Here is a 12889-nt window from a genome sequence, read left to right as displayed (position 1 = left end):
AGGCAGAGCTGGTCCCGACCATCTCCCTCTTTCTGCTCTATCCTCCCAACTCCTCCTAGTCCAGCAAAGTCACCTTCCTCCCTGTCAGGGATGCAGCTTTCCTTCGCCTTGGGGAACACCATCACCTCCTCACACACTCAGGCCAAAATCCCAGTAACCTATTTGCTGGTTTTGAACTTAGGCTGCTACCCTACGCTGTCCCACCCTGGCCTCTGCTCTCTCTGGGGACGTTGCTGACTCTTTCAAAGCTGCATACAGTCTCTCCCCTCTACCGCTTTGGTTAGAGAGGAACAGGAAGCGCTTGCACCTAGAACTTCCCACAAGAACAGCCCTTCCTGAATGTGGTTTGTGTGGGCACCATGGGTGGTAACCATCAGTGCCAACACTTGGCAGAGCCTGTAACAAAGACCACAGACCCCATGGCATGCAGCAGCACAAGCACACGTGTCCAGGTGAAGGTGTGCTCTTATCCTCTCCTCCCATACTCCCATACAGGACACTTCACCACCTAGCACAAAGTGGGATCCCAATCCTGTATCTTCACCTACCTAATACAGGGAGCACCAAGGATGGCTGCTCTGCAAGAAAGGAGTCACAGGAGTGGAACGTAAGACAGTGGACAGGCAGTGGCCTCAGCAGCAAGAGCCTAGACCTGAGCAAGGTGAGCAGGGCAGGTCCCATGACAGTAACCAGGTTCAGCCTGGACTCCAGACAAGTCTACTGTAATGAGGCAGGTCTGAGGTTAAGTCAAGTCCCCAGGTCAGGGTCTGGCTCATGGCCCAGCACAGCAGTAACACAGCTTAGGTAGGAACCAAAGTAAAAGCTTTGGCTAAAAACAGCTCCCAAGCGAAAGAGTGGAGAGTAGTTTCTCCACCCCCACTCTGGCTTCTTCCAGCTTTTTTTCAAAGTGCTCCAAAGCCACCTGATGCTTATTAAACCACTTGCTCTTACCAGCAAACTGGCCTTAAATGCTGAGAGCTAAATTCCTGGGGAGCAGGGTGCAGCCCAGGTCCTGACACAAAAGACATTCCCCTGCTAGTGCCACGACTTTCCTTTCTCTTCCTTCCCTTGCTTAAGCCTTCTCTTCTGCCTTAACCAAGAGTGCAGGTCAAAAGTTGGCATCTTGCAGGCTGTGACACAGAAACCCAGTGCCTGCTGGCAAACACTGGCAGAAGCTGACACCTGGCTTCCATCTCTACTTTGTAGCACCTGCATGTGGTTTGCTTACAATTATATAAAATCATATTGTTTTGGAGGATCAACAATACCTGTCCTGACAGATGTTTGTGAAACCTGTTCTTAAAAACCTCCAGTGATGGAGATTGTGGAATCCCCCAGTAATCTGTTCTGGCACTCTTCTATCCTGACATTAGCTGAAAGCCTAACTTAAGCTTTTTTGTCTGAGCTGAAATCCTTTATATCCTGTCCTGTTTGCTATGGCCGTGGCCTTCTTTGAAATGACCTCTTAGGCACTTGATGACTATAATGTTTCTCTTCCCCTCCTCGCTCCAGCTTTCTCTTCTACAGACTACATCAACTTGACTCTTTCAGCCTTTGTTCATGCTTTCTGTGCCTCCCAGCATCCTCACTGACCTCCTTTGACTTTTTTTCTGTTGATCTGCATTTTCTGAAGTATAGTGTCCCTAGCTAGGCATATTACTCCAGCTTGTCTTGGAGGCTACACTCCTGGCTCATATGCTCCAGGGTGGTGTTTGCCTTTTCCGTTGCTGGTGTTCAGTTTGCTCTCCGTTATACCTTGGACTCTTTTTTGAAAAACTGCATCCACCCAGTTGTTCCCTCACTTGTATTTGTGTTGCTCACTGTTCATAACGGTAATGCTCGAAGTTGTACCTGTTGAATTTTGCCCTATAGGTTTCAGCCCATTTCTCTCATTTGTCAGTCTAGTGCTGAATTCTGTTGTCCTTGCTGTCCATCACAGCCTGCAGTAATTTGCAGGTTTAATAAGGCACTCATGGGTGTTAATCATCCAGGCTGTTAACTGAAGTAATTAAAAAGATCTGGCATCAGAATGGACCCCTGCAACAATCCCTTCAATATGTCCTTCCATTTTGACAACTACTGATAATTAGCACTTAAGGTACAATTATCTCACCAGTTTTGCACTCACCATGTGGTCATATCTTCTTAAGAGAGGGTCAGGACAAGCCAGTGTTAAAAACCTTCCTAAAGTCAACATATATGACATCTGCTACTTTTCACTTTATGCCTAAAAAATTGTGCCACACCAGGACATCAGACTGGTTTGTCAGCATTTGTTCCTGATGAGTTCACGGTGGCTGTTGTCCATCCCCTTGTTGTACTTCAGGTGCATACAAGTGCCTTGTTTACCGAGTTGTTCCAGAACTTTTCTGAGAATTGAGAAGAACTTTAAATTAGGATTAAAAAAAGCAGCTGACAAAGCATAAACAACATCAGTTTGGGTGAGCTCTATAAAACTAATGAGGTAGGCAGAAGGTTGTTAATATAGGATTATAATAAGGGTAAGAAGGAGGGCAATCTATTGAACGCTTTAGACGTGTATCCCCTGAAGTTAGTAAATCAACGAACATGGGGCTCCTCCCCTTGTCAGTAAGGTGGGCTCCATCCTTCCCTGCTCGTGGCACCTGACCCACCAGTTAAGGCAACTAAAACTAAAGCCCTTTTGGCAATATCAACTGTGTAACCATGCATTTATCTCCAGATGTCCCTATTTGAATTGCAGTCAGGGGCCTGGGGCCAGGAACACACCAAAGCCCCTGAGCCCTTCACCTATCTACCCAGAGCCTCTAAACCAGTTTTGATCCCATCAAAACCAATCCATGGTCATTCATGGCAGCGTCACTGGTGTCCACAAGGCTGAGCACTATAATGGAGTGGGTCACTGGGATGGGTGACTATGGCAATGTTTCAGTAACATCTCTGGTACAGGCTCTTGGGAAACAGCCTGGCTCTCCCGGTATCACAGCTTGGCTGCTGGGTCCAGCCCTGCAGCACTCTCATTTGAAAGCCTCTGTCCTTTACAGCTGGAGTTGCCAAACTGAAGACAAACATGGGCTTCTATGGGCTAAGTAGCAGACTCCAGAGAGGCATAAGGAGGGAAAATGTTTTATCTAATATTGAGGAACTAATTTTCAAGTAGCTCAAATTATACTCAAGGGTACTAAATGTTCTTGGCCTCCCTCTTATGGGAGAAAGCAGTATTGCTGGAGACTCTCTGTCCACGGAGGGAAGGAAGTGCTCGTGATAGTTGGTAAAGCTTTAAAGTGAATAGCCTCGACCTTTTCTTTGCAGTAAGCACTACAGCCCGATTGCTTTTGAATTAGAGCAGCAAAGAACGAGCCAGATTCAGATGCCACAGTTGGTGAAACAATCCCTTCCTTCCCACCCTATCCTCACATGAGACAGACAGGACTTCTGCCCTCTCTTGCTCTTGTGTCACTGAACTTTGCTCGCTTACAAGGTTGCCAAACCCTCCACGCCGTCCCTCCCAAGTGCCCAGGAGAAGCTGCTTTCTGCCAGCCCAGCAGCCCTTTCCCCTCGGCAGAAGTCCTGTCCCACCCCACGCAGGGCCCTGGGTGTGCCTGTCCGACTGTTTCTCTGCCTCTCTCCCAGTCTCCACCAGTTTCTCCCAGAAGCCACAGTCTCCTCTCCGGACCTGCAGCCCAGCGCCTGTGATGTGGCAAACAGCAGCCCAGCTGCCGCACAGAAACCAGGTGGGCTGTGTAGCTTTGCGCAATAGCTGGTGACCAGACAAGTGAAAGAGTCATAGAGTTCGTCACAGCTGAATTTTCTTTTTGCAAGATCAGCTAATATGGTTGGAAAAAACGGACGGTAATTCATAATTTTGTTTCCCACACAAAGAAGAGCTGGTGTGCCTGAAAAGCTTCTCTGCTTTTATTTTCCTCTCATATAAATTAGTCTAATGAAAGACACACTGTCTCTTACATTCTTCTCTCTTATTAACAGCACTGTTACTTTTTAATCCTTGACATTTCCATTTCCTAGCCCAAGATACCTCCCCTCCCTTAGAAAATACATTCAAAAGCCTATCCTGGACCTGGAAACAAAGCATGAAAGTGATTCATTACTAGAGCACATTACTATGTTCATTACTGGAGCACTGCTCCATTCAAGGTGAGGGGAAGGGACTGAAGATCTGGGGACAGAGGTTACACCACAAAGACAAACATCGCTGAGTGCTCTCCAGTGAGGTCCTGCCTCCTTGAAAAACCCAAACCAGGAGTACGGTGTAGTTCATGGTGCACTCCTCAGCAAGGGAGTGCAGCTCCATGGGACCTACTGAGAAACTGCAGGGACGTTTGGACTGTTGCTCTTGCTAATCCATGCATCAAGCTGGGTTTGGTAAGAGGAGAACAAAATGTGGAGTGTAGTTCCCCAGCTTTCCTTTAAGCATTTGTAGTCCCTTCCTGGAGTGCTTGTGAACAGGAAAGTCGTACTCTTAAGGATGCCTGTAGAGAATGGTTTAATTTTCCTGGGCTTCAGGGCGGGAATGTGAATCAATTTAAATGTTGGGAGGGATTTAGTTATAGTGAACATGGCCTGCTGTTCTGCCTGCAACTGCCAGCAGTTGTTTAATGTACAGAATAACACAATTATTATGAACCATAAAGCCTACTCAGTGGAGCTGTAACAATGGCAGCCATTTACAAAGGCAGCTCTTACTTCTCTGTGACTTTCTCTGCAGTAATTTCATCTTTTATAACCTGCTCAAGGAAAGACTCAGTTAAAAATAACAGGAGAAGATGGTCATTAATCCTCTCCACAAATGTGGATACATTCACATGTCTTCCGCATAACGGTTCAGCAAGACCTAATTCTTTTGGGGGCTGGGAGGTCTGTATTATGCTGTTACTGAAATCAGTGGGAGAAATGATCTGACAGAGACTCAGGTTTGGTAGACGGATATAGTAGACATAACATTTCTAAAGGGCCCACTTTCAATTCATCACTAATTATCACTTTTGGTCATAAATGATCAGCGAGTGATGAGGCAGTACTATTCTTCTGAGCAACATCCTTTTTCTTCTCCAGACAACACAAAAAGACTGAATCTCTTCTTAAATACAAAACTAATTCTAGACCATTAAGTCATTACAAAAATTTCCATTTAAATCCCAATTTCTTGGCAAGGAAAAGAAAGAAATGTCCTCTTATCCCTGACTCACTATTCCTCCCCTACACCCATGGTTCTTCAACATCACCAAATTTCCAAGCCCTGGCATAGCTGTGACACCCAGTGCTACATCTGTTCATGGCCCCTGGGAGACAGAAGACACTTGTGACAAGTTCACTGGGGATCCTTGGAGTTGGTGCTCACTCTTGCTGTGTAATAGGAGGCCTTTCTGGAGACGGTTCCTTCTCTTCTGCCATGCCAGCTCTCAGTCAGCTTAGTTATTTCTACGGTAGAGAAATAAACACTTTCAGATACCTACTGCCAAAGTTAACTATAACAAACACGAATCTCTCTCACATGTAGGTTGGATATAGAGGTGGGCTCACAATGTGCTTTGCAATTAAACAGAATGGTTCTTGATTATGAGGACAGACTGGATAGAAACTCAGTGGAAACCTCACTGTTCATAGTTCTGACACAGATTGCAGGATTTGCAGTAGTTCCTTATTTTGCCTTGCCTGTGCTAAAAAATGAATATCTAGTCTTGCATAGTCCTGCCTGACCTCGGAGGTATCCCTCAAACAGCAGTAATAGTTGGTCCCTGCCCAGCAGTGTCACCACTAGCAGTTTGATCTGCAGCTGTACTGCCAGCCACGGCTATTCCCAACCCCTCCCCAGGAACTCTCCGAGCTCAGTAATGCCCCAGCACCCATCAGCCCACTGTGGTAACTGACGGTGGAGCTCCACAGCCCTCTCAACCTCAACCAGTCTGCGCCAGGGCTCTGCACTCCAGCCCCTCCCCTGCTACCTTGACATCACCTTCCTGCCCTCCCCGGCCACAGGCACACACGTACTGAACTGGGTGAAGGAGCTCGTCCAAGGAGTGAGGGCTGGCTGCTCCCTAAGGGACCGGCACCAGGAGGGACACCACGGCCAACGGGGCATGGGCAATGCCCATCCCACCACCCTGGCGCACGACAAGCATGGCAGACCCAGGGACTGCAGCCAGATCCAAGAGCCCAGATCACCAGCCAAATTCATGGAGACAAGGCAAGCCTGAGGTCAAGCTGGGAAGTCATCTATGGGTCAGGGTCAGGATCAGGCTGGGTGGGGGTAACCAGAATCAGACATAGCCCAGTGATGGCCAGTGAGATCCACGGTGATGAGGCAGGTCTGAGGTCAAGCTGGGAAGTCAGCCCATGGGTCAAGGACTGGATGAACAGGCTCCATGGGGAAACACAGGCAAGGCTGTGGCTGAGCTGGAGGTGGGTACTCCCAGCTCAGGCAGGGACTGCAGGGCCCCTCTCAAGGGGTTTATACTTTTGCATAACTACTTGCCAGTTTTACTGTACAAATTTGTTCATGTGTATTCACTGGGACAAAGATCTAATTCTTTTTCAGGTACGTGAGTTATTACAGAAACATGGAAATGTTGCTACGAAGGCATGGCTGGAGGTCTCAAGTCCAACAGCCCAATTGAAGCAAGATTGTTACAACATCAGATCAAGTGAGCCATGGCTTTGTCTAGGTAAGCCTTGGAAATCTCCAAGGATGGAGATCTCGTAGCCTGTCTGGGTCACCTATTGCAGGCTGCAGGACCCCCCTGATGAGGATGTTTCCCTAATGTCCAGTCAAAACCTTCCAAGCCACCATTTGTGGCCACTGCCCCTTGGTATATCACCTGATGCCAGCAAGGAAAATATGGCTCTGTCATCTCTGCAGCCACACCACAGGCAGTTACCCGTTATTACCAGATTTTGCTTCCTCTTTGCCCACTTCTGCTCGAAGGCCACGTTCTCTGGACTCCTGACCATCCTGGCTGCCATCTGCAGGACCCCAGTCCAGGTCTTCCACGTCCTTCCTCACTGGGGACCCTGGACAGGACCAAAAGTTGCAGGTACACCAGCACTGGGTCAAAGAGGGAATAATAACTCCCTGCAATGTGCTGCTCACACTTCTCTGCACGGAGCCCAGGACGTACTTGGACTTATTTGCCACAGGAGCTCGCTGATGGATGATGACCCGTTTATGTGCAGGCTGCCTCGTGTTCAGCAATACAACCGCTGAAAGATGGGAGAACCCTTGCTTTCCTGTGATTACTGGAATAGGCGTGTTGTACCTAGCGCCGCACAACTCTGGGTTTTGGCTCGATTTTGAAAACAAGCATTTCTCTAAAAAATCCGTAACCCTGAACAAGTCACGCTGACCATCGCCGCATCCCGCTGCAGCCCCGTCTGCAGCAGCCCCGTCCCCCTCGCAGGAGCGGCCGGACCCGGGCCCGGCGGGCGGGGCGGGCGCTGCCCCCGCGCGGGGGGCGGGCACCGGGCACCCCCGCCCCGCCCCCGTGGCCCCGCCCCGCCCCCGTGGCCGCGTCCCGCCCCGGCGGAGGCGGAGGCGGTGCCGGCCATGGCGGCCGGGCGGGCGGCGGGGCGGCTGTGGCGGCTCTGCAACCTCCTCATGGCCGCCTTCTTCGGGCTGGCGGCCGCCGTGCAGGTGAGGGCAGGGCCGCCCGGGCTGGGGGCGGCAGGCGGCCCCGCTCCGCTCCCCTCCCCGCCGGTGCCCTCCCGCGGAGCGCGGCCCCGGCCGGGGCGGCGGCTGCGGGGTCTCAGTGCGCGCCTCCTCGCTGCAGGTGAACGACCCCGACGCTGGGCTGTGGACAGTGAGTACGGGCTGCCCTTCCCGCGGGCAGCTGGAGCGGGGCGGGCGCCGGGGGCAGGCACCGGGGGCGGCCCTTCCCCTGCGGCTCCGCCTGCCGGCGCCTTCCCCGGGGGGTCCCCGGTGGCCCCAGCCCCGCTCCGCTGCGCCCGAACCGGGACCGCCGGAGGAAACCTCCTCCCTGCTTTTAGCTGAAGAGCAAGCAAGCGCCGGGAAAACAATCTCTCTACTGCAGCGACGGCTGAAATCCGACCGTGCTTCCAGGATCTTCCTTATTTCACCCCAGATTTGCACCTGCCCCCCCTGCAAAGCATTGGTTCTCTGTGCAGAACACACCAAACGGCTCTCGTTCCTCTACCCTGTGCCCGAGACCCCCTGACCGGGCGATCTCCTGTCTCCATCGCCACCTCTGCTTGCCTTGAATCACCGGCTTGACTGCCTTCTGTCGCCGCTCAACTCGGCAGGGCTTCCTCGATCTCGAGGGGAAATCTAGAGAGAAACCCTCTTCTCTGTCCGCTTTGCCAGCCCTGTCTCGGGCTCATGAACAGCCCGGTGGCCCTGGCCCGGCGTGCACAGGGCTTGGAGCTGAGGCGCAAGGGGGAACGTCTCTGTATGTGACGGGAGCTGCTGGGCGGGCAGGGGCTGTCCCCTGCACGTCCCTTGTGTTCCCTGGGGGATCAAGATGCAGTGCAAGGGGCTCTGCAGCGGGCTGGCTGGGCAGTGAGGACTCGGTAACTTAGAAGCTGAGGAACAAGGGTTGGCACTCAGCGGATGGTCCAGGATTTTGGGTGGTGATGGTGAAGATGAGCACTAGCAGTGCCAGGGCATGCCAGAGGGAGAGGGATTGGGTCTGCGCATCTGACAAGCTGCTGTGAAGGGGAAAAGCGCTGATGTGGATGAGTGCTTCTGCTTCCTTGTCTTGCTAAGTTTTGCTACGAAGTAGATTTATGTTTCATTAACAGGTTGTCTACTTGGTGCCAGCTGCCCTGACGCTGCTTGTCAGCATTAACCCTTCAATAACAGGTATGATATTGGTGTGCAAAACAGAGTCTCTGCTCAAATTTTGCACCCGAAAGGTTTTTTTAAACTGAATCACAGATTAAGACCAGGCCACGTGGAAATATGTCTTACTACCTTTTGAGGGCAAAAAGCTGTGGGACCTGCTTCTACAAAAGCTGGTCATTGGTTTAGTGCTCGTGGTTGGATGTGCTGCAGGTGAACGGAGGAGCCTTGCATAAAGGCCTGCTGCTGGGATGGTCTTACCTTCGCACCCCAATTCCAGGGCTCAAAGCCTGAGTGGAGCACCAGCCTGGGAGCACGCTCTGAACCTGGCTCTGGTGTTGATGTCAGCACATTCATTTACTTTGTTTCCTTGTTTGATTCCTTGTAAATCTGCGTTTTTGCTTATCTACCTCATAGAAGAGCAGTTGAGCTCTGCACAGTCCTTTGGAAGAGCTAAAGGTCTTGTTCAGTACCAAGTACTGCAGCTACCCCACAAAGCGCATGGCCAGCGATGGGGACATTAGAGGCTTCAGTGCAGTGGCTGAGTTTCCAAGGATGTATGCTAAGGGGGACTAATGCCACATCACATGTTGAGAGAATCAGTCAGATCAGATTTGGTCCAGAACTCCAGAAAATAGGTCATTTTTTGTATTTTTATCCAGTAGAAATAATTTTAAAATAATGACATTTTATATACACAAAGTGACTGTATGTTTTCTGGATGAATACTTACTCTGAATAACTAAAATCATACTTATGCCAAAAAATAAAATCTTCAAGAGTGCATGCTGTTGTCACAAATCACACCGTTGCAGTCTCTCGGCATTCTGGCTACCTGGCAGCATTCATAAAGCCAAACCCCCTGAGGGTTGGTTGCCTGTGGTTTTGAACATTTGAGGGGAGGTTTATTTGTGTGATAGGTGTAGCTTCAACATAATGGCATTTGGCTGGTCAAGAGAATCTGCATGTTAAACTCACAAGTAGGTTTTTGTTACTTGTGCCAAGATCTGTGGAAAATAAAGATTAAAATAGCACAACTATTGTATAACTGGACATTTATGTAAATTCACCAAGGGATATTTGCCATTCAAGTCTGTGGAAGACGCAGATTCTGCCTCTGCTGAGCTGTAGTAAGTTCAGCCAAATGTGGAATCGATTACAACATTGGGTCACGCTGAGCTCTTGAATTTTGGCATCTCATCATCTTTAATGCTTGCCTGGAGGGGTCAGTGCCCAGAAAAGACTGCTTTTAACTTTACGGTTTTTGCTGTTGACATTGCTGAGATCAGTGAGAACTGCCTGTGACATTTGCTCACCTCTCCCCCACGAGCCCCTGGGAATGGACACAGAAAACCACAAGAATCTGTGGGCCCATTCAGATATTCCACATCATCTGTATTTCTCTGTTTAAAAACATCAGTCCCCAGGCAGAGATGTCATCAGGGTTGCTCATCACCACAGGCAAAAGCTCAGGCAGAGGTTTATCAGGGAGTGTGAGGGAAGACGCTCCCTGCAGTGTGGTGGTCGCTCGATACCCCTGATGGCTGGCTGGGAGCTGGGGCTCACTCCCCTGGACTGTGCTGGCCCTCTGGGGTCATGCTGAGCATCTGGTTGTGGCTGTGAGCTCTGGAAAGGCTGTTCCTCCTGCTTAAGAGAACTTTCATTTGTAATCTGCCTTGTGATTTTTTTCCATGCATGTTGAATGCTGGAGCCTGTTTTGTTTGCTGGAGAGAACAGGAAACTGTTTTCATTGAGGTGCTGCTGCCAAGAAGCTGCATTCCTAGGAAAGCAAGCCCCAAGCCCGCTAATGTTTATTTTCAACAGCACTTTTTAGCAGATTTCCCTGGTCATAAAGATGCTGGTATTAATTCCATCTTCCTGCCTAAGATGTGTGTGTTTGCTGGAGGCATCTTTTTTAGCAACTCAGCTGCTTTTTCATTTATAGGGTTTACTTCATGCTACATTGCAGTTGCTGGCAGTCTGTTTTTTTCCTCAGATAATGGTGTTTGGAGGAGCCTCTGTGACCTTCATTCTGCTGGTTGTATTGTTGGGACCATTGCCTTGGCTTGCTCTTTGTTTGCTTACGCTCAAGGAAACATTTTGCACGAGGAGGAAGGCAGGTAAGCAGTGATTTTTATTTTCCCCTGCACGACTTCAGCATGCCATGCCATCTCCTTCTGGTGGGCACCTTGCTAAATTTTATTTGCTGGGCTGCTGCAGTGAGTGCTGTTGGTCCAGGGGAATCAAACCAAGGAGGAGGGACCATAGTGCTCCAAACCAGCGATTTGTTGGACAAAAGAGCTAAAGGGAGAGTGAACAGTCGTGATTGCTTTCGTGATCGTGGCAGTTAGATTTAATTGGGGGCAGTTCTGGCTTTCAAAGACCAGGGCAGTAGCACAGTGAAACAGCTTTGTGTTCTCTTGCTGGAGCTGTAGGAATGGGAGTTAACGTTTTAAAAACTCTTGAAGTGATACCATATGCATGTTCATCTGGCACGGGCTGCTGAGCCCTCTGAACTGCCAGGGATTGAGGGGGAGGGAGGATTTCTCACCTGGACATTTGGTTGTTGCCTAAAGTAGGTGCTCGCACCGCACAATACTGAGGTGAAGCACTGGCAGCTACCGCGGCCGTTTACAGTCTGGAATACTGGGATGCTGCTTTGCTCTGCGTTAATGAGGGATATGTGCTGTGGAATATAAGTTTACCAGTGGAAGAAAAAGTGGAAGCAGGAATTTCTGCAGCTGTGTAGCTGGGTCACGTGTGTTTGTAGATTTGTGGTGGGAAGCAAAGTTACTCCGTGTAAATACCTTTATAATTATAATCCTAGTAAAATATATTGAACGTCTCCATAGGAGCAGACACTACTGATTTGGAGGCAAAATTTGTATTCTTTAAAAGTAAACATCTGCTTGTATTATTTTCTGGTTTTTGTTTGACTTTTTAGAGAGTTGTTTGGTCTAGTGATTATTACAACATGGATGAGTCTTTGTCGCAGTTCAGCAAAGTAAGTTTTGTTTCCTTTTTTTTTTTTTCAATCCATTCATATGTTCACGTTTAGTGACTAGCTTCTTGAAAACACATAGTTGATTTTGGCTGCTTGTTTTTCTGCTTCATGTCACTGTCTGAACCTTCTCAGATACCTAAGCAGTAGTAGCTGGTGCTACAGCCTGTAGAATCTTGCACAGATAAAAGTCTGTAGGGTGAAAGTAAAGCTACACGGAACATTTTTTTTGGCTCCCCTGCCATAATGGGCAGGGGACATTCTCCCTTTGCTCAAGGACAGCACACCCCTTCTGTGGAACAAGCTAGTGAGTGTTGGCCACAACTGCTAATGAACTGCAAAGCCATTTCTGCCATTGCTCCCAATTTACAGAACTTTCCAGTGAGGATCTCCATACGGTGTCTGCTGCGTCCACCAGAGCAGGTGATGCAGGCAGAGCTGGCAGAAGGCTCTGGGTGGCTGCCTGGCTGCAGTGGCTCCACACTTTTCCCCTCCAGCGTCTTCAGAGGACTGTGCTACAGTGGTTTTGCTAAATTCCTGTTAGCTGGGAGCATGAAAAATCCCAATCTGCCAAACAGTACTTTTGTGCTGGGAAAATATGTCACAGATGCTCTGGGCAAGCAGGGTGCTTTTTATTTTTCACCTGGTTTATGTAGCCCGAGGTGGCAGAAAAACTTTTGCTGCTGGGCATGTGGTGCCTCTCCAGACTCTGCTGATGCATCCACAGGAGCTACATTAAAGTGGCCAAAGGCTCTCTGCTGTCTTTCCAACTGCAGCCAGGTGTGAATGTTTCGTAGCAGTCTGATTTGAAGTAGCTCTGTTGCATTTGCTTCTTTACAGGAGTCCACTGGGTGGAGTTCACTTGATTGCTGCAGTTGTGGTCGCCCTCTTCCCCTTTGTTTTGTGGCTGTACATTTATGTGAACAAAGAGATGCGAGCATCTTGGCCAACGCACTGTAAAACAGTGATTTAATTGGGTGGGGAAAAGTATAGAATAAATATTCTGACTTTACTTGCCTTTGCTTTTGGTTCTTAATGAAAGGTTAGTATCAGTTTGATAGGACCCAAGAATGCCTGGCTGCTTCCAGCAGTGCAGT

The 12889-nt window shown here is 49.3% G+C and overlaps 1 protein-coding gene across 3 annotated transcripts in view; it reads left to right on the top strand.

The window, feature by feature from the left end:
* Positions 1-7519: 7519 nt before the first annotated feature.
* The window catches only part of TMEM220 (transmembrane protein 220), a 51269-nt gene continuing 45899 nt past the window's right edge, over positions 7520-12889 (top strand). The window contains exons 1-6 of one of the 3 annotated variants that reach the window (XM_075518988.1): positions 7520-7627; positions 7764-7793; positions 8752-8812; positions 10788-10911; positions 11736-11795; positions 12633-12765. In XM_075518988.1, the coding sequence (XP_075375103.1) occupies positions 7541-7627; positions 7764-7793; positions 8752-8812; positions 10788-10911; positions 11736-11795; positions 12633-12765 (495 nt within the window). In that variant the 5' untranslated portion in view covers positions 7520-7540. Of the gene's footprint in view, positions 7628-7763; positions 8400-8751; positions 8813-10787; positions 10912-11735; positions 11796-12607; positions 12766-12889 lie in introns of those variants that run through there. The other 2 variants (XM_075518986.1, XR_012778141.1) reach the window with 2 other exon arrangements.

The sequence above is a fragment of the Mycteria americana genome, chromosome 16 (genome assembly GCF_035582795.1).
Source record: "Mycteria americana isolate JAX WOST 10 ecotype Jacksonville Zoo and Gardens chromosome 16, USCA_MyAme_1.0, whole genome shotgun sequence".
NCBI lineage: Eukaryota > Metazoa > Chordata > Aves > Ciconiiformes > Ciconiidae > Mycteria > Mycteria americana.
The sequence above is the reverse complement of the archived record's forward strand: the minus strand, read 5'-3'. Positions and strand labels throughout refer to the sequence as shown.